The 27,049-nt window shown below is 41.2% G+C and overlaps 1 protein-coding gene across 4 annotated transcripts in view; it reads left to right on the forward strand.

Annotated features, from left to right (window-relative positions):
• Positions 1 to 27,049, forward strand: part of PDE4C (phosphodiesterase 4C) — a 231,485-nt gene that overhangs the window by 141,189 nt on the left and 63,247 nt on the right. For all 4 annotated transcript variants that reach the window (XM_069977947.1, XM_069977949.1, XM_069977950.1 and 1 more), the window contains exons 2-5: positions 22,400 to 22,591; positions 23,037 to 23,073; positions 24,155 to 24,228; positions 26,271 to 26,320. In XM_069977947.1, coding sequence (XP_069834048.1) covers positions 22,400 to 22,591; positions 23,037 to 23,073; positions 24,155 to 24,228; positions 26,271 to 26,320 — 353 coding nt within the window. The remainder of the gene's footprint in view (positions 1 to 22,399; positions 22,592 to 23,036; positions 23,074 to 24,154; positions 24,229 to 26,270; positions 26,321 to 27,049) is intronic.

The raw sequence follows: 27,049 nt of genomic DNA on the forward strand, positions 1-27,049 counted from the left end.
AGAAGTAAAGTACAGATCTCTGGCCCTTTCTGGCACCAGTTCATTAAAAAAAAAATTGGGTGAACTTCCCACTGAAATTTCAAGTCACAGCAAGTTCCAATAGCTAGAATAGTGTTTAGCTACTTAGTAGCAGAGTCATTTCCCATAGCCTGAGGGGTGTAGGCATCTCCTTACCAGCTGGTAATTAAAGCCTGTTCATTCCACCGCTCCATGTGCCTGATATATATTGTTTATGGCAAGTAGCTCTCATTTACAGATTAACCAACCTTGTTTTTCCTATCCGGCTAGTTATGGTCCGTAAAATTGTCTTTATACACTCACCGGCCCCTTTATTTAGGTACACCATGCTAGTAACGGGTTGGACCCCCTTTTGCCTTCAGAACTGCCTCAATTCTTCGTGGCATAGATACAACAAGGTGCTGGAAGCATTCTTCAGAGATTTTGGTCCATATTGACATGATGGCATCACACAGTTGCCGCAGATTTGTCGGCTGCACATCCATGATGCGATTTCCCGTTCCACCACATCCCAAAGATGCTCTATTGGATTGAGATCTGGTGACTGTGGAGGCCATTGAACTCATTGTCATGTTCAAGAAACCAGTCTGAGATGATTCTAGCTTTATGACATGGCGCATTATCCTGCTGAAAGTAGCCATCAGATGTTGGGTACATTGTGGTCATAAAGGGATGGACATGGTCAGCAACAATACTCAGGTAGGCTGTGGCGTTGCAACGATGCTCAATTGGTACCAAGGGGCCCAAAGAGTGCCAAGAAAATATTTCCCACACCATGACACCACCACCACCAGCCTGAACCGTTGATACAAGGCAGGATGGATCCATGCTTTCATGTTGTTGACGCCAAATTCTGACCCTACCATCCGAATGTCGCAGCAGAAATCGAGACTCATCAGACCAGGCAACGTTTTTCCAATCTTCTACTGTCCAATTTCGATGAGCTTGTGCAAATTGTAGCCTCAGTTTCCTGTTCTTGGCTGAAAGGAGTGGTACCTGGTGTGGTCTTCTGCTGCTGTAGCCCATCTGCCTAAAAGTTCGACGTACTGTGCGTTCAGAGATGCTCTTCTGCCTACCTTGGTTGTAACGGTTGGCTATTTGAGTCACTGTTGCCTTTCTATCAGCTCGAACCAGTCTGCCCATTCTCCTCTGGCATCAACAAGGCATTTCCGCCCACAGAACTGCCGCTCACTGGATGTTTTTTCTTTTTCGGACCATTCTCTGTAAACCCTAGAGATGGTTGTGCGTGAAAATCCCAGTAGATCAGCAGTTTCTGAAATACTCAGACCAGCCCTTCTGGCACCAACAACCATGCCACGTTCAAAGGCACTCAAATCACCTTTCTTCCCCATACTGATGCTCGGTTTGAACTGCAGGAGATTGTCTTGACCATGTCTACATGCCTGAATACACTGAGTTGCCGCCATGTGATTGGCTGATTAGAAATTAAGTGGTAACGTGCAGTTGGACAGGTGTACCTAATAAAGTGGCCGGTGAGTGTATTTTGCCAGCATTGTTTTTCAAAAACAAAAAAGTGTTTAACCCCTGCAGCATAGAATGCAGCATTCGATCTGTAAGGAATCAGTAGTAAAACACTGCGTGAGAGATTTTTTTTTTATTCTGGATTTTGTATAAGCACACTGACCCTGTGTGTGTTTTATCACTTCTATATAACATTGCAGCATTCCTGTATTGTACTATACTAGTTTTACTCTATTAGGGCTATTGCACTGTTATTGTACCGCACGAATGGGATCACAGTGGCTCCTTTCTCTCTCTATAAAACCACTTAGCTACAATAGATAACTTCAATTTGAAAATTATTCATCTGTGAAAGTTGATCTCCGGCTCTTTATACATCTGCACTGTAGTTTCTGTTATAAACAGCAATCATCATGGCACAGAACCAGATCTACTGCCTGATTAGTGCCATTGACCTACATTAGGGCCCCACTTTGTTTTCCTCTGGTTTGTACTATGTTTGCTGTGGATCTTATGCTGCAGATTTGATCCTGTCTATTTTGGTACTTTGTAATCATTGAAACTAAACTGAACACAACATCAAATTGGCAGCAAACATGGTATGTGTGAATGTACTCTCTAAGTATGAAGATTATATGGTCCATCATTATTTTTATTATTATTTTTTCATATATCTTTCACTTTGTAAGCTTTTCCACTTTTACCGCTGACTATATTACATATTACTTACAAAACCCAAGGGAAACTGACAGCATATAGGATATACTGTACATAAAGAATATGTAGTTTCAAGATCAAAAGCAGCAGTATACATTTGCACTTCTGTGTGATCTGGCATCGCGCTGTCCCGTCCTGCTCCCCAGCCAGAATCAGTGACAGCCATAGGAGGCTAGTTGGCTTGAAGATAAAGCCAGAAAGCAGGACGGGAGTACAGCAGCTCTCAATAAGTATGCATTGCTTGTGTGATCTGGCAACTGACAGCAGGGATATATGTATCTATGCAATGCAGATAAGTGTAGATCTCGCTGATTGGCGCTCGTTAGCGTCCTTGCACGGCCTTTATAATCTATAATACTTGTTATTACTTTATAAGTCTTCTACCCTAAAGGACCTATTACATGGAACGATTATCAGCCGATAATCGTCCCGTGTAATAGAAGGCAATGATCGGCCGACGTGAACAACAAATAGACAAATGACAAATAGTCAAACGACTGTGATAGCAGCCATCTGCTGCCTTTGCTCCATGGAATAGGACCGGTGGCAGCAGACCACCGCTATCCTCTATGGGCTGCCTGGACGATCTAGCGATCACCCGGGCAGCGCCCCCGCACCTCTCTGTGGCCTCCCCTGCACTTACAGCTCGCTGCTGGTGCATGTAATAGCGCTGGCAGCATGCGGGGAACAAGGAGCAAACGATCGCTGACATCACATAGGGGCTTTAGTTCTGACTGTACTCTTCTGCTCAAGACAGTCTCAGCATTCCTTTCCATCCCACCACTGAACTCCTTCTTTGGGGATGCTCCGATGACCAGTTTCCCTGGCTGGCTGTATCTGTACTCAGTGATGTCGGCCCACTCCAGGATCAAGATGACGGAGACTACACAATGAATATGCCTTAGGGACCAGCCGGCATCCAGATGAGGGAGTTCCGTGGTCGAACAGAGAGGAATGCTGAGACACAGTTATGTGTTTTGCGCAGAAGGGAGCAGTCAGAACTCGGGGAAGGAGACTGATAAGGTACTAACAACCTATGAGCAGATTGTTAGAATCCCTTTAGACTAATAGATTTCTCATCCAAGAGTGGTGCTTATTTGCAGTTACTTTACATGTCACAAGAAATCGAGCGGCCAGGCTGTGCAAATGATCCATGTATTGTTTTTGCACACATGGAAACTGACAGCATGGATATACATATATCCGTGCTGTTAGTTTTCAGATCACACAGCAGTAGTGCACTGCTGCTGTGATTTGGCATCCTGTTTCCCAGCTCTCTTGTCCAGCCGCTGTCTTCATGCCCCACCTATTCCTTTTGTCAATTATTTTGGAGGAGGTGGGGCCTGAAGACACAGCGGCTTGAAGGTAGAGTCAGAGGAACAGGATGCCGGATCACAGCAGCAGCACACTAGGTAAGTATTCCAGGGCAACGCTTGCACTGATCTACAGCCCGTAATATGTTTCCCTGGCCGGGATGATGTATCAGTATCATGCCGGCGGCGGGAAAAATCTTTAATTCGCTGTAGCACTGTAATGACAACCAGGGAAACATTCCAGGATGGTGCTTGCACGGAACTCCGGCCTGTAATATACGGGACGTGTGCATGCGGCCTGATACAGGATATACTGTACATGTATATCCTGTATGTATAGTATATCCTATATACATATCTGTGCTGTCAGTTTCCTTTTATTGTCATGGACCTGACATCCCGTTTACACAGGAAGATGTATGTTCGATGTCGATGAATTTTGAAGCCAGCGAAAAGACACGATCAGCTGAGGATCAGACGTTTTCCCCAACCTCAGCTCATTGCTGTCACACGGGCCAATTATCGGCTGCAGGAGTGAGAAGGTTGAGCAGATATCATTGGAATACTTCGACTTAGGCCCTTTGTTCCACCTTTGGGCTTAGCAGTACATCTTAGCGTTAAAGTCTCTCACTGACAATACTGTGTCTCTGTCTCACGCCAATTCCACTACTGACTAAAGACCCTTCCACCAGAAACTAACTAACTTAAATAGAGGTGACCAGGTCTAACCTCCTATTGGTGGGGAACATACCAGAAAAAGAAGAAATACGTGTAATTGGACAGAAGTCAAAAACAGTGAACAGAAAAAAAAGCAGTTAACCTTATACCTTCAGCTGTGCATACAGTGGAGAGTGAGACACCAAGTGGTCATAGTGCAGAAAGGCACCTATCATCCCAGTGTGTGACACCTGACAAAGTTACCTTTGGACAGGTGATAGACAACATGTATTGGCACACCTGTACTGGGACACTACATTATTATGGAGTGGGAACATAGCCTAAAGGAGTTGTCCCTTCCTAACAAGTTTTTGGGCCTTCTCTCTAAAAGCCATAGTAGACCTGCAAAAAAAATATAAAAATAAAACAAAGGCTCTTTCAGAATTTACCTGCCTAGTTGTTACATATTAAGGTGCCTAAGGCCTCATTCACACGCTCGCAAAAAGTGTCCGCATTTGCAGATCTGCAATTTTTGGCAAAGATAGATCACATTGCTTTCAATAGGGCTATTCACACGTATGCACTGTTTGCCTCTGCATTTGCGTTCCGCAAAAAAAATAGGACATGTTGTAGCACGGACAATTGTAGCACATTTCCCCATAGAAATCTATTAGAGCCTCCACGGTCCGCAAACTGTCCCCAAAAAATGCTGAACACAACACAGCTAGTTCAAAACACTGTACAATCTGGGTATCAGCAAAAAAATACGGATGCTACGAATGTGCACTTTGGATGGTTTTTTAGCAGATTGCAGATGCCAAAATGCGGACACAAATTTCAGTCAGCAAAAATATACAGATGTGTGAATGAGGGCTTGAACTTTAATAACAGCCGGTATATGGGGTCCTTTCGGCTATTCATTTAAATGGGTAGTAATAACCACCTCTGCATGGATCTTATATGGTGTGGCTTTAATGATATTATACTATATTGTGTATATGAGGGTGGGGAGTTTAGTGCCTGTAATAGACTGGGCTAATACACTACAACAAGGTATTTTAAAGCAGGGTGACAATATGCCATAAGATAGTGGCATCCTAATGAAGAAGCATTACTGACCCCATCCTTTTATTATTGTGCTGATGAGGGAAGCAGTGGGTTCTGGAAGGTATAAATATCTACAGAAATTACATGTTCCTGGAAACCAATTATTGAATGCATTGAATTAAAATGAATTATAGCAAATGTGTCTGTGTTCTCTTCCCTGGTTGACAGGCTGCTAGAATTATCTAACATTAGTACATAGAATGATTACCATCGGCTCTTACTTCACACCTTCTCGTCTTACCAGTGCTAATAAGGCTCCACAGTCGTGTTACAATGTTAGATAGGAATCATTCAGACACATAATCCAGGATCTGACAATTTTCAGTTCATTTCCACAGTAAAGGAGTTGACAGACAAGTAACAATGCACCAGGGTGGCAACAAGACGACTGCATTGTTCATTTCCTTAGTAGAGGGGCGTCACACTCCATATCTGCATTAGGAGATTTAATAAAAAGGAATGTTGTTTTCCTATAGTAAAAATATAGCAGGGTCCGATGGAGGAACTGCGTAGTTATTTGTATAAAGAGGGGATCATCCTTTGTCTACACTGGTCTGAGCAGGAGCCAGGAAGGATATGATTACTCCAGGGGAGAGAGGCTTATAACAGAACAGAGGCAGCGATAAGATCTGGACTATCCATGACCGCAAGCGCAAGAGAAATCTTAAAGGGAACCAATGATTTAGCATGATAAGGTTTCACCATATTTTACCATGTTCCACAACCCATCTCTGTGCAGATCATGATTCTTAAAGATCATAGCACCAGCAGATCATACTGTCACACTTATGGAAAGTGTATGTTAATAGATACATAATAGTTCTCCCCCTCCAGCAGAGGCTCATTGGGGTTTATATTAATTCCTTAAAGTGGTAGTTCAGCAAAAAAAAAAAGGCACAGTGGGAACATAGCCACGGCGACCCAGCTCTGGAGAGGCTCGCGGAGAGGTGATTTAGTATAGTTAATGTTCCCCCTGGGCCCTGCTGTTTGAAAAGAAAAATCCCTGTGGCCGGACTCTAATTCCACAAGCAATATTCATTTTTGGCTTTTCACCTGTAATTACTTTTTAGATTTGTCCAATAACATGCAGGAAGATCACAAAGATAATTATTTGTAATTTGAAATGGAAAAAAACCCACACAATTGTTGGCGCGCTGCAAAAACGTATGAGTGGATAAATGGCACCACTGTGAATGACTGACATAGAAACTGCAGCTGTGAAGGTGTGCGAGGGCGAACCGACACAGTGGAGCAGGTCACTGCCAGAATCAAGATGTGTGTCTAAAACAACTGTTACCTGACCCCAACTTCTAAAGGGCTCCAAAACTGATGGATGGTCGCTGCACCTCTACTTGCAAAGTTGCATCAGCAGAAATGGCTTCAATTTTCACAGTAGTCAGAGAACTGGACTTCTGCTGATTGGCAAAGTGTTGTTTTCTCTTACACTTATGGGAAATGTTGCAAAAAACGGCTGTAAAATGGTTAAAAAAAGACAGTGTGAACATAGCCTCAGAGTGTAGTTATTTTTTTGGCCTACAGGACAGCCCGTGGCTATGTTCACAAGGTGCATTTTTGGCCATTTGATGTCTGTCTTGTAGGACGGCTGTTATTTTGAGGTCACATAATGGCTGTTATTTTTAAATGACTGCATTATTGTACAAATGACAGCTGCTATTATGAAACAACGGCCGTTACTTGACCTCAAAATTACTAATCTGCAATACTGATGACACCAATGACAGCTAATGCAACTTCATCTGTAATATCTCCATATTGGGGATCTTTAATATTGGCGTTTACCAATGTTTATGTGAAACAGGCCCACAACAATATGTGACATGTTCACCGTGAATGGTTGGAGGGATTTGTGAATGTCTGTGACTTTGAAGGAAGAATGCTGTCTAAGATGCTGTAAACTTTGTATATACTTAGGCCTATTGTGGCTTGCCCCAGCATTCCTGTGGTGTGTGACCCAACCAGCAGACCCATCTCCCTCCGGCTTATCTCTCCGTCACAGGCCGCAACCTGACGTCATTCAACACACAACCCTTTCTATCACATGTGGATGGAAAGAGAACATTTATTCCACAACCAAACACTGTCTGTTAACCCTATGTGTACAATGTAGGAGTATACAGGAATAGCTCATATAATATAGGAGTATACAGGAATAGCTCATATAATATAGGAGTATACAGGAATAGCTCATATAATATAGGAGTATACAGGAATAGCTCATATAATGTAGGAGTATATAGTAATAGATTATATAATGTAGGAGTATACAGGAATAGCTTATTTAATATAGGAGTATATAGGAATAGCTTGTATAATATATGAGTATATAGGAATAGCTTGTATAATATAGGAGTATACAGGAATAGCTTATATAATATAGGAGTATACAGGAATAGCTTATATATTTTAGGAGTATACAGGAATAGCTTATATAATATAGGAGTAAACAGGAATAGCTTATATAATATGAGTATACAGGACAGGGCTGTGGAGTCGCAGTCGTGGAGTCTGAGTCGGGGCTAGTTTTGGCTGGAGTCGGAGTCGGAAAAAAATGTACCAACTCCGACTCCAGCTTTAAAAAAATCTTTAAACAATTTAGAATTGAGTTTTGATATGAATTTTAATTTTAAGTTTTTCTCATCAATATATTTTATGAGCAACATTCTAATAGATCACTGGCTCTTTTACATAAGGGTGGTCGGGGAAAAGTTGTCAGCCACTATTTGGCAGTTTGTTTCTGAGCTGGAAGAGTCCATTGTGTGGGGGGAGATCTGTGCTGTTCTCTTCCTGGATGCTGGATGATTGTATTTGAGCAGCAGTGTAATATGAAGATATCCTGTGTAATATAGAGGAGAAGACATAAGTAGTGTAGCAGTAACCTCAGTCATCAGTGTGGTGTTTTCTCTCTGGGAGAAGATTGTGTGTTTTTCTTCATTGTTCTATGGCAGCAGCTGTGTGCTTGTGTATGTATGTATGTGTGCTATGGCTGCAGCAGGCTGTGTGTGTGTGTTTGTGTGTGTATGTATGTGCGCTATGGCTGCAGCAGGCTGTGTGTGTATGTATGTATGTATGTGTGCTATGGCTGCAGCAGGCTGTGTGTGTATGCTATGGCTGCAGCAGGCTGTGTGTGTGTGCTATGGCTGCAGCAGGCTGTGCGTGTGCGCTATGGCTGCAGCAGGCTGTGTGTGTGTGTGTGTGTGTGTGTGTGTATGCTATGGCTGCAGCAGGCTGTGTGTGTGTATGCTATGGCTGCAGCAGGCTGTGTGTGTGTGCTATTGCTTGCCCCCACAGTGACCCTCAACATCTCTATGTGTGACTCTATCAGTATGGCTGACCCCTCTGTGTCACAGGGATTTGGCAGTGTTAGCAGTGTTTCTTTGTGTATGGTGAATATTAGTTAGAAATATTGAAGATTGTCAGCAGGAAAAACCACCTGCTCCATCTAGTCTAGTTCTGAGTTGTTCAGGACATGGAGGCTGGAGACTGGCTGAATCCTCTGCACACACAGGAGAAGCTGCTTTACATACAACTTCTGAGTGAATAAAGGAATACTGTAACAGGATTATGTAGGACATTAGGGAGAAGCTGCTGAGCCAGTGTGATAAATAACTCTACTGGTATCTGACCGGCCATTTATGAAGGAGCAGGAGGCGGAGTCGGGAGTCTGAGTCGGTCCTGATAAAATTCAGGAGTCGGAGTTGGAGTTGCGGCTTACCGACTCCACAGCCCTGATACAGGAATAGATTATATATTATAGGATTATATATTTGTCGCTGGTCTCCCTGAGTTCAGCGATTGCTGTGTTTTGTTGGTCTATTTTTCATTGCCCCTGTTAGCCAGAATCCTACTCCACACTGATGAGGGGCAACTACCCCGAAACGATCGTCTGTGGATGGATGCCTGCCTTGGTAAACCCTTGTCATGTCGCAATACTCGCCACAGAGTTAGACTTTGACGTATAAGTGGCCACCCTGGTATTTCCCTATTTATGTTCCAATACTCGCAACCGAGTGGGACTTAAGGGGCTACGTATCAGGGTGGTTTGGTGATCTCCCCACTGGGAGGCACCCCCTTGGCAATAGGCTTCCCTCCCCTGGAGGGATATCTGGCTATTCCCGTGTTTTGAGACTCGTAACTGAGACTCCACGGACCCTTCTTTTGCATATATATTATAGGAGTATACAGAAATAGCTAATATATTATAGGCGTATACAGGAATAGCTTATATAATATAGGAGTATACAGGAACAGTTCATATAATAGGAGTATACAGGAACAGCTGACATAATAGGAGTATACAGGAATAGCTCATATAATAGGAGTATTCCCATGTTTTTGATATCCTGCTTGTAGCACCACTATCACACCAGGACATTGTCACAGTCTTATACATTTTGTATTTGCTCATGAAGGTCACAGAACATAGTTTTTAGCTTTCCAGCAACAGCCAGGTTAAAACCAGATTTAATGTGAAGCGCAGTTATTTATTCTGCCAGAACAAGAGCAGATGGCGGTGAGAAAGGCGTAATTGATAGAATAAATGCTTTCTGTGTTGTAAATCAGTTAAGCTTATTGAAACTGCCCTGAGGTTCTAATAAAGCATGTTGTGGGCTCCTATTTATACTAAGAGTCATTTAAGTGCTTTGTCCCTCCTCAGATCAAAGTGTACTAGTAGCAAGGACAGGACTAAGGAAATATTAGAAAGATTAATTATGTACTTACATAGCCACGCGACACTACTTGGGAGTTGTAGTTTGTTAACAACCAGGATTACGGACCCTATCGCTCAGCAGAGGTTCTGGTATACAGGAAACTCTGAAAGTTAGCAAGCTCCAAAAAGTCTAATTTTACTGCTGGATAGCAGATAGACCTTTTTTTAAATCAACTGGTGGATTTTTAATTTACTTTTATTAAAAAATCTCCAGCCTTCCAGTACTTGCAGCAGGAAGAATGTATCAGTAATGTAAACTTTCTGATATCAGTTGATTTGTTCACTAGGATCCCCCTTCGATAATGCTACTGTCTAAATGAGGCTTTTGTAGGATTTCAAACAGAATTTTCACAGTTGGTGCTTCAAGGGGTATTTTGACCTGTAAATGTCTGCTAAGCCTACTGAAAAATATAAAAAAAAACATATATTTCCCTTCCTCACTCCCACTGCTTCCTTGGTTGATATATCAGGCAACAAAACACAGCAATCACTGAGCTCAAGGAGACCAGTGCAAAAAATCCAAAGAAGTTCTCAATCAAGAGTCTCCACTGATGAGCCCAAAAATTTAAATATGCAAAAAAGGAGTCTGTGAAGCCTCGGTTGCGAGCCTCAAAACACGGGAATAGCCAAGATATCCATAGCCTGTTGCCACGGGGTGCCTCCATGATGGGGAGAGCACCACACCACCGTGATAGGTAGCCCCTATCAGGGTAACATCTTCTTTCTTCAAAATATGGGGTGTTGTAGCCCCTGCCCTAACACATAGTTGTTTCACTAAGAGGGTGTGTGCCTTGCTTTCCTGCTTGCCTAGAATAGAGTAACTTCTAATTATAGCAAGGTACATAGGGGCACCTAATCCCTAAACAATGCACATAAAAGGTGGTTACGTAGACACACATATATCAGGTGAAACCAAAGGTAAGAAGAATGACGACTGGTTGTGGGATGGAATGCACATTATGGACTTCAGTGTTGTGTTTTTTAGTGTATTTATTTGATTTATTATTTCATAGTTTTGTGATTTACTATATAGCTAAAACCTGCAATCAAAATTCAGCTGTGTTCACATTGGCTTCTTCAGTTCAGTTTTGCTATTGCAGAACTACTGCTCCCAGCATGCCCAGACAGTCTACAGCTATGAGAGCATGCTGGGAAATGAATTTTCAGAAAAGCTGGAGACCACAGAGATAAGTGATGATAAAAATGAATATGGCGTATACTATATGGTGTCAGCTGTCAGCGCATGTAACACGATAGCCTCCTGCAACCATAAGACAGCGTGGCACATCGGTCTAACAAACCTTTCACGTATCCAGAGACTGTACTATACTGCAGCCGAGGCACTGTAAACTGTTGTGACTGAAAGCTGCTTCATTTCCACCTATTTCATTGTCTGGAACATCCACATTATTTTTGGATACAGAGTGGAGGCTGGAACAGTAGCGGCGTGGGAGTCATCTCAGGAGGCAGGGAAAATGCTTACTGTAAATTTAGCCATAATGATGGTGACACAAATCCAGATAAGCAGATGGTGGTTCAGAGTGAATCATAAAATATTCTTGTATGAGAGGTGCAGACAAGCTCTTGGTTTCAGCAGCTTTTTTTTTTTTTTTTAAATCTCCTTTCATTGTCTCCAATAACAACAAACGTGCTGTCAGTGTCCCCTATAGCAACCAACTTCTTTAGTCCATGACAGGAACTGTCCAGAGTAGTAGCAAATCCCCATAGAAAACCTTTCCTGCTCTGGCCAGTGCCTGACATCCTCCGCCATGCCAGTTACCTCCACCGAGTGGTAGTAGCTGGTGGATGTTACTGCCTGACATCCTCCGCCATGCCAGTTACCTCCACCGAGTGGTAGTAGCTGGTGGATGTTACTGCTGGTGGCAGGGGGGGCATGGGGAGGGTAGACTGCGGACTGGTGATGGGTGCTGGGAGGTTGGGCAGGCCAGCTGAGGTATTGCCTGTTGCGGGTAAATACTGGTGGCCTGGAGAGGCCTGCCAGCCGCCTCGCTCCTTCCTCTCCGACTGGGGGAACTCCTGTATAGAGTGGGGATTCCTGCTTCTTTACAGTATGTAATGGTGCAAGATGCATCACTACTTACTGAGAATCTTTACACTCTGTGGGCCGGGTGCTCTGCACCTGACCCATGGAGTGTAAAAAAAACTATTAAACACATTTACATTGTTCCATATGGGAACACACGGCTCGGTTCTCAAACTGTTTGGTTCTGGAACATCCTTCTAGAACCGATTGTGTTTCAGAACAGAGATATTACTGTATAATTTTCGGACACCAGTTGATTTCAAAGAAAAAAAACTTTCATTCTTGCTGTGTTACACAAAACAGTAAATTAAAACTGAAAATTTGCACACAAAAAAAGGTAACATTTTTAAATTTTACCTCCGTTTTGCTTTAATTCCTGTGAACCACCTAAAGGGTTAACAAATCATATTGTGGATTCTTTGAGGGCGCAGTTTTTATAATGGGGTTCTTTATGGGGGTTTCTGACACACAGGCCTTCCACATGCCCCTGGATTTGATCTGTATTGTTTATATTTCATTTGCCTTTTCATTTAATTCCACTTCCATTTATAAGATACCCATCAATATTTACCTGATAAAATACAGATGCAATACTGATAAAATCCTAATGGGATTTCATGTGAAATATAGCTGTATTACAAATCTGTATTACCAGACATATTGCACTCGAGTGAAGGAGGCCTTCATCAGGCATATTTGTCCAGTCCTAAAAAAGAAATGCAGACCATTGCAAAGCTTCTGGTAAAATGAGCCTATGAGCACATTATTAACATAATAGGATTTTACACTGCTTTGTGTAATCATATGTAAACGTCCACTTTCATTTGACAACCTTTCCTAAGGGCCGCATTAGACGGCCCGATATTTCAGAGCAAGCGAGCACCAACCTGTCGGGTCAGTGCTCCCTTGCTCCTTGTTCTCCGCTCGCTGTTTGTTCTATTACATGCACCGACATGGAGCAGGGGGGTCACGGAGAGCAGCAGGAGGGGCTGTCCAGATAATCTTTAGACCGTCTGGGTGGCCCGTAGGAGATAGTGGCCGTCTGCTGCCACCACTCCTTTGCATGGAGCGACGGGCAGGAGACCCTCACTATCGTTATCGGATTTTAGATCCTCGGCTGATCGTTAATTTAAAACATGACCTATTATACAAAATGATTATTGGTCAGGATGGCTGGTAATCAGTATAGTATGGCCAATAATCACCTTATAGTACCCTTGGGGTCGCCTATAGGCCTAGGCCTACTGTCCCCATAGTTGAATCTGGATCTACTTATACCATATTACGTTCTGACTTCCATGAGTAATGCTGGGTTTACACGTAGCGATAATTCGCCCGATAGTACGATGAACAATTTAGAAGTAATAATTTTTCTTTATAACGATCAGCGTTTAGACGGGACGATATATCGTACGGAAAAATCGTTGCGATCGCTTAAGCCCATCTCACACATAGGTTAAATCGGTGAACGACTGTTTACATGGAACGATCTGCAAATTTTTTGCGAGCGACGATTTAAGAACACGTTGTAAGATCAAAATGAACGATTTCTCGCTCGTCGTTTGATTGTTCGCTGCGTTTACACGTACGATTATTGTTCGAATTTGATATCGTGCAAATTCAACCGATAATCGTTCAGTGTAAACGCAGCATAACAAACTGTACTTATCGCAAATTATACCTAACAAACATATTAATACATTTTGTGTTGATGTCTGCAGCCAGGGGTATAAACCTCCAACACCTCTTCATCGGTAATGACAATTGGCAATATTTCACCTTCCTTACCTTTTCTTTGTACTAAATTGTTAATATAAAGCAGTTAGTATAATACTTTTGACAAGTCTTTTCAATCCAGTGTAGTCCCAGTTTTAAAGATGGGCATCTTATAGATCTTGTCTTCTACCAGTTATGAAACTACAGGGATATACTACAAATGGTAACATGAATGTGCCAATATCGCCCTCTGCTGTTTGTTGGTTGCAATTACTAGTCTGGGTGGAATTTGTTTTGACAAGCGTCACTAAATATTGTATGGATCAGCGTGTCACCACGAGCGGCTTAATGGAAAATGTTTCTGGGCTGATTTGACTTTTAGAGGATGTGTTTAATTCCGAACTAAACTGTGCCGTACTGGTGTGACAGCCCTGCACGCAAACTGCATGATGTCCGCTGCAGGGGCAGCTACTGGGAGTGTTATTCTGGTTTCCAGACAATTACTGTACTTGCAGGTAGATTTTTCTGTTCCTGACTGTATTATACCAAACAGTGAAATAATAAATGTCTGACATTGAAAGTAGAGCAAATCCTCCACTCCAAGGTGAACACAGGTACAAAGGAGCAGGTTTCCAGTAATAGGACAATCCAGAATATCAATAAAATATTTATTAAAATATCTATTAAACCCCACACTATGTGTTTCTAGGCTGGACTGAATTGCAAAGTTTATTTTAGAGATATTTTAATAAGTATTTTATTGATATTCTTGATTGTCATATTGCTGGAAACCTGTGCCTTTGTACCTGTGTTCATTCTGGAGTGGTAATAGGAATGTCTATTGCAACCAGGACCGATGTACCAGAGAACATCATCAGTCCTGGTTGCAATCGACATTCCTATTACTACACACCACAGTGCTGGAGTTGTGTCCCAGATGAGCAGTGGTGACATATTTGGCATTAAGCGCATAATAGAGTTGTGCCTATCTAATAGCACAACTTGCCTAGGTGAGTGTATTACTTCACACACTGTGTGCCTTACTGTTTGCTACTTGTGATACTGGACCAGAAGGGGCTTCTATGTTCTTCCTTTATTTTGGAGTTAAGGATTTGGTCTGGTTTGCTATCAGCTTAAAGGGGAACGATCTGCAGGTCAGACAAATCTAATCCGCTGATAGCTCCCTAGTGGGCCCAGGGAGCTGAGAAGGAAGGTAAGTCTGTTACCTTCATCCTCCGTGCCTTTCCCGTGCGGTTTATTCTAAAATACTTTGCCCGGTAAGCCTTTATGAGCACTGGGGTGAGGCTACAGCTCACCTAAGCACTGATTCGCCTGGCCCCCTCCATTGATAATCATTAAGGGGGCAGGCTAAGGCCCCCACCGACCCATCCCTTTTAATGATTATCAATGGAGGGTGTATGATCTCAGCAGGTGGTACTTTTTTATGGGCTGCACAAAATTTTACGTTTCCAAAATCCAAAATGATCATTAGGTGCAGATGCCTTGATAAATATTCATCACCAAGAAAAAAATATGGGAGTGCACTGACCCTGTTAAAATCTTAAACTTTATTAACATTAACATATGCTATATGAGTATATGGGTACTTCACTACTGCAGTTAACACAGACCAGTGGGGAAGACTGGAGAGGTGGGGATTACGCTGGACTCATGCTTCTTACTTTATTACATTTCTTCACTTACCTTAATTTGTTTGAAACATTTGGAAAACCCCTTGAGGGTGCGTTAACACGTAAAGGATCTGCAGCAGATTTAATGGCGCAGATTTGAAATTGCAGATTCAATGCAAAGCAACTCCGGGCCATCAAATCTGCTGCGGATCTGCTGCAGATTCAAATCTGTGCCATCAAATCTGCTGCAGATACTGTATGTGTGAATGCACACTTAGGGTAATATTACACCAACAGACCTGAAGTGCCAGCAAGGCGCGAAGCAGCTGTCACGTTGTGATCTTAAAGTGTTGGCGATCCCACCATCCGCAAGCCATGTTGATGGTTTTTATCTGCTGAACAAATAATAAAGATAAAGATTTTAACTGTGGAAATCCCCCTTTTCCATCAATCTCAATACACCTAGTAGTTACTGTGACTTTATGTGATAAATATTGATCAGTTGGTGAATTTGACCCTGGATGCATGAATGCCACGTGGAAGTGATTAATGACTAAGGCTTTGATGTTATTTTATCTCTATATAAAGTAGACACTAATATATTTTGTTGTGCCTGAGGAAGGCCCGGTAATTTTTTAGAGCTGTGTGATACACTATTAGACATAAAAAAAAACAAGAGTAGAGGTAGGAGAGGAAAAAGGGCCATTTTTTATTATACTTTTAAAATGCAATATATTATAAAATACATATATGTTTACATAGATTTTACATTATATTTTTGTACTTTTTCCAGTGTATAATGTTATAGCCCAAAAATGTTTTTTTGCTTATGTATACATTGGAAAAGGTAAAATGCTGACTAGACAGATATTTGACAGTGCAGAAACACAACTCACTGTTAGTTCAAATAGTTTAAATAGTAATAAAGATGTTAAAAGTCATCTGATCACTGACAGCAATGAGGATTCACAGCAAAGCTAGAGATTTAACAAACATTCCATAAATGACATAGGATTGAGCTAGATCTCTACATGAAGGGTACTATTACACCAACAGATCTGACGACAGATTATCTGCCAAAGATTTGAAGCCAAACCCAGGAGTGGATTTGAAAAGAGGAGAAATCCAGTCTTTTCTTTATGACCTGTTCTCTGTTTATAGTCTGTTCCTGGGTTTGGCTTCAAATCTTTGGCAGATAATCTGTCATCAGGTCTGTTGGTGTAATATTACCCTAAGTGTGCATTCACACATACAGTATCTGCAGCAGATTTGATGGCACAGATTTGAATCTGCAGCAGATCCGCAGCAGATTTGATGGCCCGGAGTTGCTTTGCATTGAATCTGCAATTTCAAATCTGCGCCATTAAATCTGCTGCAGATCCTTTACGTGTTAACGCACCCTCAAGGGGTTTTCCAAATGTTTCAAACAAATTAAGGTAAGTGAAGAAATGTAATAAAGTAAGAAGCATGAGTCCAGCGTAATCCCCACCTCTCCAGTCTTCCCCACTGGTCTGTGTTAACTGCAGTAGTGAAGTACCCATATACTCATGTGCCCACTGCAGCCAATGTCTGGCATGAGTGGCTTTGTGCTGTCCACTGAAGAGGCGGTAGCCCCGCCCCCAATGCACCAATGTGCCTAATTAGCATATCAAATAATAATACAGCACCATACACACTAGTAGGGAATCATTGTACCTCTTTATTGCGGCTGTGATGTGAATGACGCCATACATGTACTGAGACACACATATTGATCCTTCATGATGTCGATATCACTGGGAATGATTATGGTAGCAGGGTCTGAGGAATCCTTGTTAAGGCCGTATTATATGGAACGATTATCGGCCATATTTGGCTGATAATAGTACCGTATAATAGAGGGCAACGATCAGCCAACATGAACGATGTCGGCTGATCGTTGCAGTCATTTGTCTTTCGACATTATTATTATTATTTATTTATAAAGCGCACTTAATTCCAGAGCGCTATACAGGTGACAAGGGTAACAAACAAGAACATTACAAGATCAAAACAAATTACATGAAGGCAGATGGCAGACTGATACATGGGGAAGAGGACCCTGCCCGCGAGGACTTACAATCTATAAACATTGTTGAAAGAAAAACGACTCATACAGCAACAATCTGCTGCCGTCACGCTGTGCAATTGGAGCGGCAGCAGCAGACCGCTGCTATATGCTATGGGCTGCCCGGACGATCTAGCGATCACCCGGATAGCCCCCCCCCCCGGCCCCTCCCTGACTCACCCGAGGAGGAGCAAACGAGCACTGACAGCGCTCATTTTCTCCTCATAGACGGCCTGTGGAATAGGGGCTTTGGTTGGAACACGACAGTCCTATTACACAGAGCGATTTTTTAACGACTAACGATCGCAAACGAGAATGTTTTATTGTTAACCTGAAATCACCATATTATACAGAACGATAGTCGATAGTTACAATCGTGACTACGATCGTGACTACGATCGTTATTACGATCGTTTACTCCTTCTGATCCCAGCAAAACAATGAACAAAGTGCAATTACACTGAACGATTAGTGAACAAATGCGGAACTTGAGCGAACAAATATGGAATTAAAGCGAACGATTAGCGAACAATTAACAATTTTAGGTTCAGATCTAAACAATGATCAACAAAACACAAAGATTTTTCGATGCTTTCCTGCAATTACACAGAACGATTATCGTTTAAATTCGAACAATATAACGATTTTTCGCACATTAATCGTCCCGTGTAATAGGTCCCTAAGTCACACCAGTGTGACCAAAGAAGAGCTATGTATTGCACAGTCTGTCTGATATAGTCATTATGGGCTATTAATACATCTGCATGTCATGTATTTTCGTCCTTTGAGACATATATATAATCTTTTGACCTTGTACTCGCCTGCTTTAACATCTTGAGACATGTGATGCTTCCTGATTTCAGATCTGTAGTTGTCATACAAGGATTTGCACCCAATATCCATACAATTGATAGTCGTTTTTATTGAAAGGGCCCTATTCCACGGGATGATTATCATTCGCATAATCATTAACGATAAACGATTTCAAACGACCGCTATTGCGAATGGCCTGAAATTGTTCACCCATTTACATGGAATGATAGTCGTTACTTATGATTGTTCTTGCGGTCGTCTTGACGTCGCTATTGCGTTCGTTGCTACTGCGAACGACCGAAAGACGTCTTATTCAATGCTAACGATTTGCGAACGAGCAACGATAAAAATAGGTACAGGTCTTATCAAGCGACGAACGATTTTCCATTCGTCGTGTAATCGTTAACTGCTATTCAACCGAACGATTATTGTTTAGATCCGAACAATGTAACGATAATTCGAACGATAATCGTCCCGTGGAATAGGGTCCTAAAAGTGACATCTACTGCTGTCCTTTTTGCAAAATAAAACTAGTAGTCACACAAAAACATGCCAATGAAACCTAATGATCAGCCGATGGATGTTGCTCTAACTATAGGTATGTACAGTATGTTTATTTCTCCATCAAAACACATCCTTGTTAGCACACACAAAAACGTGGTCAACCACATTTTTGTGCATGTTGAAAAAAAAAAGATGCGTTTTGTTCTGTTTTTTATAATGAAAGTCCAAACAGATGGAAAAACAGATGAAAACGGATGCACACAAACACATCCGTTTTTTTTGCAAAACAAAAACAACTGACTGCATATAGTTAATATAGTTATACTTGGTGTCAAGATGTCAAGTTAGATATTTTTGCAAATCTCCTAGCTAACTTATCTTCTTCTCCTGATATGTTGGTCTTTCCCTCCCATTTGTTGTCTAGGTTACAGTTAAAGGGATAGGCTATGTGTATATATATATATATATATATTGCTGCTCTGGCATAGAAAATAACATCTTATTCTCACCTCGCCACGCTCCCCCCGGGTCCTCCTGTGGCATCTTGCCTGCTAAACCCTCCCACTGCCACTTCCAAGACTTGCTCATCTCAACATTAATAGCCTGCTCAGCCAATCACTGGCCACATTGCTGTCTGGTGTCAGTAACTAATGGCTGAGTGGGCTGTCACTGCAAAGATAAGGGCGTCTTGAGAGTGGCAGCAGGAGAATTCAGCGGTGACCCAAAGATGCCACAGGAGGAACCTACGGGTGTGTGTTATAAGAATTTTATAAAAGCATTATATTAAATTAAAAAAAAAAAAAAAAAAACAGTACCTCTTTAAAAGAACGTCCCAGTACCAGGCATAGGACATCTCTGAACTGCATCTGATCCTTTTACACCCTACGTGGTGATAGCCATCCATTACTTCTAGCACCCTTGAATTTGATTCTGCATATAGCATCTTTTGTTTGCACTGATTGTTTATATGCTGCTATACAGACACTTGGCATTTTCAGATTTATTAGTTTGATATGGAATGGTGAACATCTACATATACTTGTGTTATGGTGTCACATTTATAAGTTGTATATCTGTAAGGTGTTCATACAGTATATACTAGGTTGGTTGCAAGCTCGTGGGACCAATTGTATTGATTTGGTCCTCATGGCGTGGGAGTATTTTAAATAGTATATATATATATATATATATATATATATATATATATATATATATATATATATATATATATATTCTATAATTAAAATTTGGCTGTGTATAAATCCAAGACAAGTGCTCATCCAGATGGGTAATGCTGAAGAGTTCTATTAATATTGATGAGTGACTTTGAGCCTTAGAGGTCCAGTGTGTCCTCACTCCTGCCGGCTAGTGTAGAGGAGCATAAAATCGTGATGTCAGTGGCTGAGCATTACTCATTGCTTACTTATATAAACTGTCACTAATACTTTGTACATGAAGATATCTTCTTTTTTAAATATTTATCTTGTTTAATACACAAAGCCTTCATCTCCCCCTCTTCATGTTTTGGGTATCTACGTGTTCACGTGAAATGAACTCTCATTACATGTATTTGCAAATCTCCTTTTTAGTGGATTCTATTCCTTCTTTTTTTGGATTTGGTATCTGTCCCAGTTCTCATCAGTTCTTTTTCTGTTCACATGAAGCCCCAGCCCATGTTATCCTTTCCGCACTAATCGCATTAGGAGAACAGCGTGCACATGTCCTGAACTATTCTGTACTGCTCTGGCCATCCTCTTGGTTTGATACAGCATGATCTTTCTTCATTCTACACATTCGGGGAAAAGAAAAACGTTTTCCAGGTGTTCTGACCTAAATCTGGTTCTTCATAGAAATTAGGACGATTATTTTTACAATAGAAATAAATGAACAGGCTGCATGTGTGTGTTTTACTTTTGACAACAGAAGAGCAGCCATATTGGTTTTCACCTTTGACTTGGCTTATCAGAAACTGATTATGCACATTTATTTTCTCATTTTAACCAAAATTCAAAGGCAACAACCAATCTGGCTGAACTTCCCACTGTCCTTGTTATTGGCAAAAATGCCAATAAGTGATATCTAGACCCAAGTATTGGGCGGAAACTCTTCTTAATAAAATTACCTATTTTGGTTAAAGAGGTACTTTAGCGGAAAATATTTTTTTTTCTAAATTAATTGATTTAAGGAAGTAATATAGAATTTATTATTTGAAAATCTCCAGTTTTCCCGTACATGTCAGCTGCAGTATGTCCTGCAGGAAGTGGTGTATTCTTTCCAGTCTGACACAGACTGGCAATTAGCAGGCATGGTCCTTTAATTAGCCATTTAAATGCAGCTGTCAAAGTTGACAACTGCATTTAAAAGACTATTTTCCCCATCTATGGTGGTCTAGTGGAGGGACCGTGACGCGAGAGATCAGAGTAGGAATACTAGAAGTCTTTTTTTGTTAATAAAAAATCCCCTCCCCTAGTAAAAGTCTGAATCCCCCCCCCTTTCCAGATTTTATAAATAAAAATAAATAAACATATTTGGTATCGCCATGTGCGTAATAGACTGAACTATTAAAATTATCACATTCCTGATCTCGCACGGTAAACAGCGTTAGCTCCCAAAAAAAATCCAAAGTGCAAAATTGTGCATTTTTGTTTGCATCAAATCCAGAAAAATTGTAATAAAAAGTGATCATAAAGTTGCATATACGCACAGAAGGTACAGATAGAAAGGACAGATCCTGGCACAAAAAATGACACCTCACACAGCCCCATAGACCAAAGGATAAAAGTGTTATAAGAATGGTAATAGAGCAATTTTAAGGAACATGTATTTGTTTGAAAAAGGTTTTAATTAAATTAAAAGCCATTTAGTAAAATAAAAGTTACACAAGTTACATATCGTTGTAATCGTACTAACTTTAGGAACATACATAACAAGTCAGTTTTAACCTAGGGCAAACGGCATAAACACAAGAACACAAAAACTAAGCATGTCACTGCAAAGTACAATTAGTGGCGCAAAAAATAAGGGCTCATAACAAGGAGGAAAAAACAAAAGTGCAAAAATTTAAATTGGCTTAGACCTTAAGGAGTTAAGGTACTGAAAATCTGGATTTAATTTATACATAGAAGATAAAAAAGCTACTACATACAGTTGTAATAAATGCCACAATTTTACAATGGGAAGAAAAGATATGCAAAAAAGCTCAGACACCACTTAGGCAAAGAGATGTCCCTTCAAGTCAAGTCTTACTCTGTCTAGTAGTCTAAGAACGTTGACTGAGGATATTATGCCAAGCCAAATCTTTCCAAAGACTGCGCATCTGCAGGCAGCTGTTTTGGGGTTGTTGCCCCCTCTTCAGTGCAGAGCAGAATGTTACCTGGCTAGTGAAAGGCCTATTGACGTGGTTCCAAGGTATACTAATTCTCAAAAAGAGTCCATCATAAAGACGTCTGGAGACTTGACATGTTATCATAAAATTGATGAAAAACTAAAATAGAAAAATGATAGTCTCAATCTAAAAATATGATACCAGGGATTAATAGGGATGAGATATATTGATTGTTAATTTTTTCCCTTTTTTTTTAGCTTTGATGTGGAAAATGGCTTATCAACAGGCAGAAGCCCCCTGGACCCCCAGGCCAGCCCAGGATCTGGTCTTGTTTTGCAGGGCAACTTCCCCCACAGCCAGAGAAGAGAGTCTTTTCTTTACCGTTCTGACAGTGACTATGACCTTTCTCCTAAAGCCATGTCAAGGAACTCGTCTATTGCAAGTGAATTGTGAGTATGAAGGGAAAACACGCTTTTTCTGGGTAAGGGACTGTTCACACTGACTAAAACAGGCAGAATTCCATTCGGAGCTCCTGCTGTGGACTCCCGCCTGGGATTCTGAGCAGAGTCTGTGGCGGGAGCTTCGCGCAGAATCCTGCCTGTGTGAACAGACCCTTACTGAGCAGCTTTACAAAATGCTACTATTTAAAGTAACATACTAAAACAATCACATTAAAACCCTTTATAATACACCATATAGGAAACAAGATACCAGGAGACTGAGCCCATTCATTTCTAACCTTGGTTGTTATGTTCCAGGGAAGCAACATATCTGCCAAGTAGTAATAATGCAACACATATATGACAGTCAGTGTTAGCAATGTTGACAATTAGTACTGCACAGGAAACTAAAGCCAGGATACCACTGATGGGAAATGTATCTGATCTCTCCTAGGCATGGAGAAGACATGATTGTCACCCCTTTTGCACAGGTGAGTAAATTATCTCTGAACATACAAGATTGTATATTGTACCCCCATAAGCACATTACTTTACACAAGGTCACACTTTTTTTTCTTAGCTTCACACGTAACGTATCCACAGCGGATTTCTTGCTGCGAATCGTCATACCGCTGCGAGTATGTCAAACTCAATGCCATTAACCCCCCATTGCCTGGGAACCTGGTCCCCACTCTGGCTTGCTTCGGCGCTCCCAGCGGTCAGCCAATCAGTGCTTGCGTGGGGCACTTAATGGCACCGAGTTTGACATGTCATCCCACTGCGAGTATGTCAGCCCATTAAAGGGAATGGGCAAGTATCCGCAGCGGATTTGTCCAGTGTGAATCTAGCCTTAAGGTAAACCTTCAGCAGGTTAAAAGCATCTAACCTTCTGATATGTCCCTATAGTGCATGGGGTGCTGAGGATGAAAAAAACTTTCTTAACTTTGTCCTCATGCCATTTTCGTGATCTTTGCAGTTTATTCCATATGCTAATGAGGTGGTTTGTTGCACTGGGGGCAAGGCTACCGACCCCAGTGCACTAATCTGCCTAATGAATATTGGGGCGGCACTATGCGCTGTCCTGACAGGCTCTCTGTGTCCGATGGATGAGGCACCAACACCCTCTGCTCTGCTCATCAGCTGTGATAGTAACCCGGCATCACCACTACACAGCGAACAGAACCAGCCTTTTGCATCCATCGCTGTGCATGTACTGGAGTCATGGCTCTGCCAAACAGCAGAAATGACCAGAAAACCTGTTTAGTGTCTACTAATATACATAAGACTGTCACAGGAGTAATATTTCCATGTCAGCTATATTAGTTGAGATGGGAATAACCCTTCAAGTGCCAATAATTTTGAAAAACCAATCTTGACATTTTCTTGTACACTGACAGATCCTTGTATTTCTTGTTCTCTTTTCAATGATAAGAAGGCTAAAAAAATATATTGTGAATATCCCTTTAGCCTTATCATCCATTGTGATGGTTTTCTCTTATATAGTGGCATTGGTTTGGCTTACTTTTCTGTCTCTCTTAGTAGCTGGCTCAATAATTCTTTAATCTGTTTTAGGTTCTGGCCAGCCTGCGAACTGTGCGGAGTAATTTTGCAATGCTAACTCACCTTCAGGACAGAGTATCTAATAAGTGAGATGATTTTCTAATAAGTTTTTTTTAATAAATATTAAATAAGTAATTTACTTTTCTTATGTTATATACCTACTACAATTAAAGGAGTACTCCAGGATTTTTTTTTCAGATCAAATGGTACCAGAAAGATTTGTAATTTACTTTTATAAAAAAAAAAAAAAAATTTCAGTCTTCCAGTACTTATCAGCTGCTGTATGTCTTACAGGAAGTGGTGTATTATTTCCAGTCTGACACAGTGCTCTCTGCTGCCACCTCTGTCTACGTCAGGAACTGTCAAGAGCAGTAGAGGTTTTCTGTGGGGATTTACTACTGCTCTGGACAGTTCCTGACTTAGACAGAAGTGGCAGCAGAGAGCACTGTGTCAGACTGGAAAGAATACACCACTTCCTGCAGGACATACAGCAGCTGATAAGTACGAGAAGACTGGAGATTTTTCCTGGTAAATTGCTGGTAACAGTTAATCTGAAAAAAAAAATATATACATTTTGCCTTTTAATTGTAGTAGGTATAGAAAATCCATATTTTTTATGGATTTGCAGAGACTACGGACGTTTGATCTGTTAAAATTATGAATCTGCAAAAATTACAGAAGTTCCCATAAACTTCTATGGAGCAATCTGTGCCCCGTTTACGCTCTGTACTAGAGCTTGTCAGTAATTATTGCATCTATGCATCTGTAAAACTACAGACAGTGTCATTAATTGCTGATCCACAATTATGGACAAACTTACGGAACCTGTGAATGTAGCCTTACATTATAAAAAACAGATGGGTTTCTTTTTATTTTTTAGCATATACGAATACTTTAAAAGTAAACATTTAAACACAGATCTGTTAAATGAAAAGCAATAATGCAGTGTGACCCTAGCCTAATATTCCCAGGGCTGCTTCTGTCATCAGGCAAAATTAGTTTACTTCTCAGAGCGGCAACTTTAAAGAGCCACTGAAGTGGCCATAAATTATAGTGTCTGCTACACACCACTGACTTCACTGACCCCATGACCTGCAGATGATAGATGGACACAGAGGTAGAATGCAAGGAAGTCAGGACAGCAAACACTTTGCAGGTATTGTTATATGCTTCACACATCACTACGTTACAAGTGATCACTACCCCTTGGTAACAAGATGTAATGGTAGTATGGCCATGAATAAGATCACCATGAGTAATCACAATGCAAAGACTCTTGTATATTATTATTATTTATTTTTTAAAGCGCCCTTAATTCCAGAGCGCTATACAAGCAATAGGGGTAACAAACAGGAACAGTACAAGATCAAAAACACATTACATGAAGGCAAATGGCAGACTGGGGGGGGGCAGATTGTAAGTACAGAATCGCTTTAAATGGCTTACTTAGAATGGCCTCACAAATGAGCATGGATAAGATCACCATGAGTAGTCACAATGCAATGACTTGTATGTATTAGGTGCTTTTATTCTTGAAGAAGCAATAGATTGAAGAATTGTAGACACTTGTGGAATTTTTCCTGTCTTGTCCTCACCAAGGATGACCAGGGTTTATAGAAGTTGTAGCTGGAGTGTGTGTATGCACTTATTATTAAGCTGCAGGTTTTCTGCAAACTCACCTTACATAGTTATGATTTTCAATAGGCTTGGGGGGGGGGGGGGGTGATGGGGCGGTGAGGGCATGGGAAGTGGGGCAATTCAGGTTTTTCCTTAGGCAGCAGAAAACCTAGAATCGGCTCTGCGCGTCCCTTAAAGGGGTTGTCCAGCGTGGGGGCTATTTTTTCATATGGCCTGAGTGGCTGAGCGGACCTGAGACGTCACGTCTCGGGCTCGCGTCAGACACCCGGAAGCGGCCGGGAACCGGGCACCAGAGCGAAGCGATGCGGGACCCGCCGCTGGAACCGGGGAGGTGAGTGGACGTCTTTTCTTTCAGCCACCTCCTCCCTGGCCATATGAAAAAATAGCCCCCACGCTGGACAACCCCTTTAACTCTGTTAAAAAACCAGCATTTCTGATAGTTGTTGATAAATGAGGACAGTTTCATTATTATTTATCCCTACTTTTCCAGGAGATCATCTGGCAGCAATCCACCAACAGTGTGTAAACCAAACCTATCCGGTAAGGAGTTATGATTATAAAATTACTTTCACAAATGTAACCATCAACTTTATAAATCTATTTATATACTAGTGTAACACAGCAAGGCAAGCAGTGTATTGTATACAAAGAATATAATTTCAGATAGACGATGTGACAATAAGACAGAGTGGAGTGCACGAGTGGATTAACAGATTAAAAAACATCCTGTCTACTAAGATGGAAACAAGATCTTCAAACTCACTATCCTCTATATACCTGGCTTGTGGCCCTTGCATGGACAAATAAACGTCATACAAATTAGCACTGCGTTAGTTTATGTACCCAGATCATATTGCCACAATTGGAAAATCTCATTATACACCTTCTTGTTGGCGAAACTGCGATCAGATCGGTGCACTATTCCACGCCACCCATACAAGCATTCTGGAGAGTCATATGCAATAAGCAATATGCTTTTTGTGCATATTATTTTTTTATAAAACTTTTATATACTGTCGTTATGTGTATTTTTCACATTGTAATTATCGCTGTTGAAATATGGTCCCTTAAACAAATACATTTTAGTATCTGCAGTCTAAATATTCCTGTGTTCCTGTAAAGTATGCCTTCTTTTTTTTTTTTTTTTTTTTTTTTACAACCAATAAAAATTTAAAGCAAAAAAAAAAAGGAAAATCTGCCCCATCGCTGCGGAACGTTCCGTCCATGAATTCAGATGGAAAGTCTGCAGCATATCTACTGCACATGAAC

Source organism: Dendropsophus ebraccatus, chromosome 7 (genome assembly GCF_027789765.1).
Source record: "Dendropsophus ebraccatus isolate aDenEbr1 chromosome 7, aDenEbr1.pat, whole genome shotgun sequence".
Classification (NCBI taxonomy): Eukaryota; Metazoa; Chordata; class Amphibia; order Anura; family Hylidae; genus Dendropsophus; species Dendropsophus ebraccatus.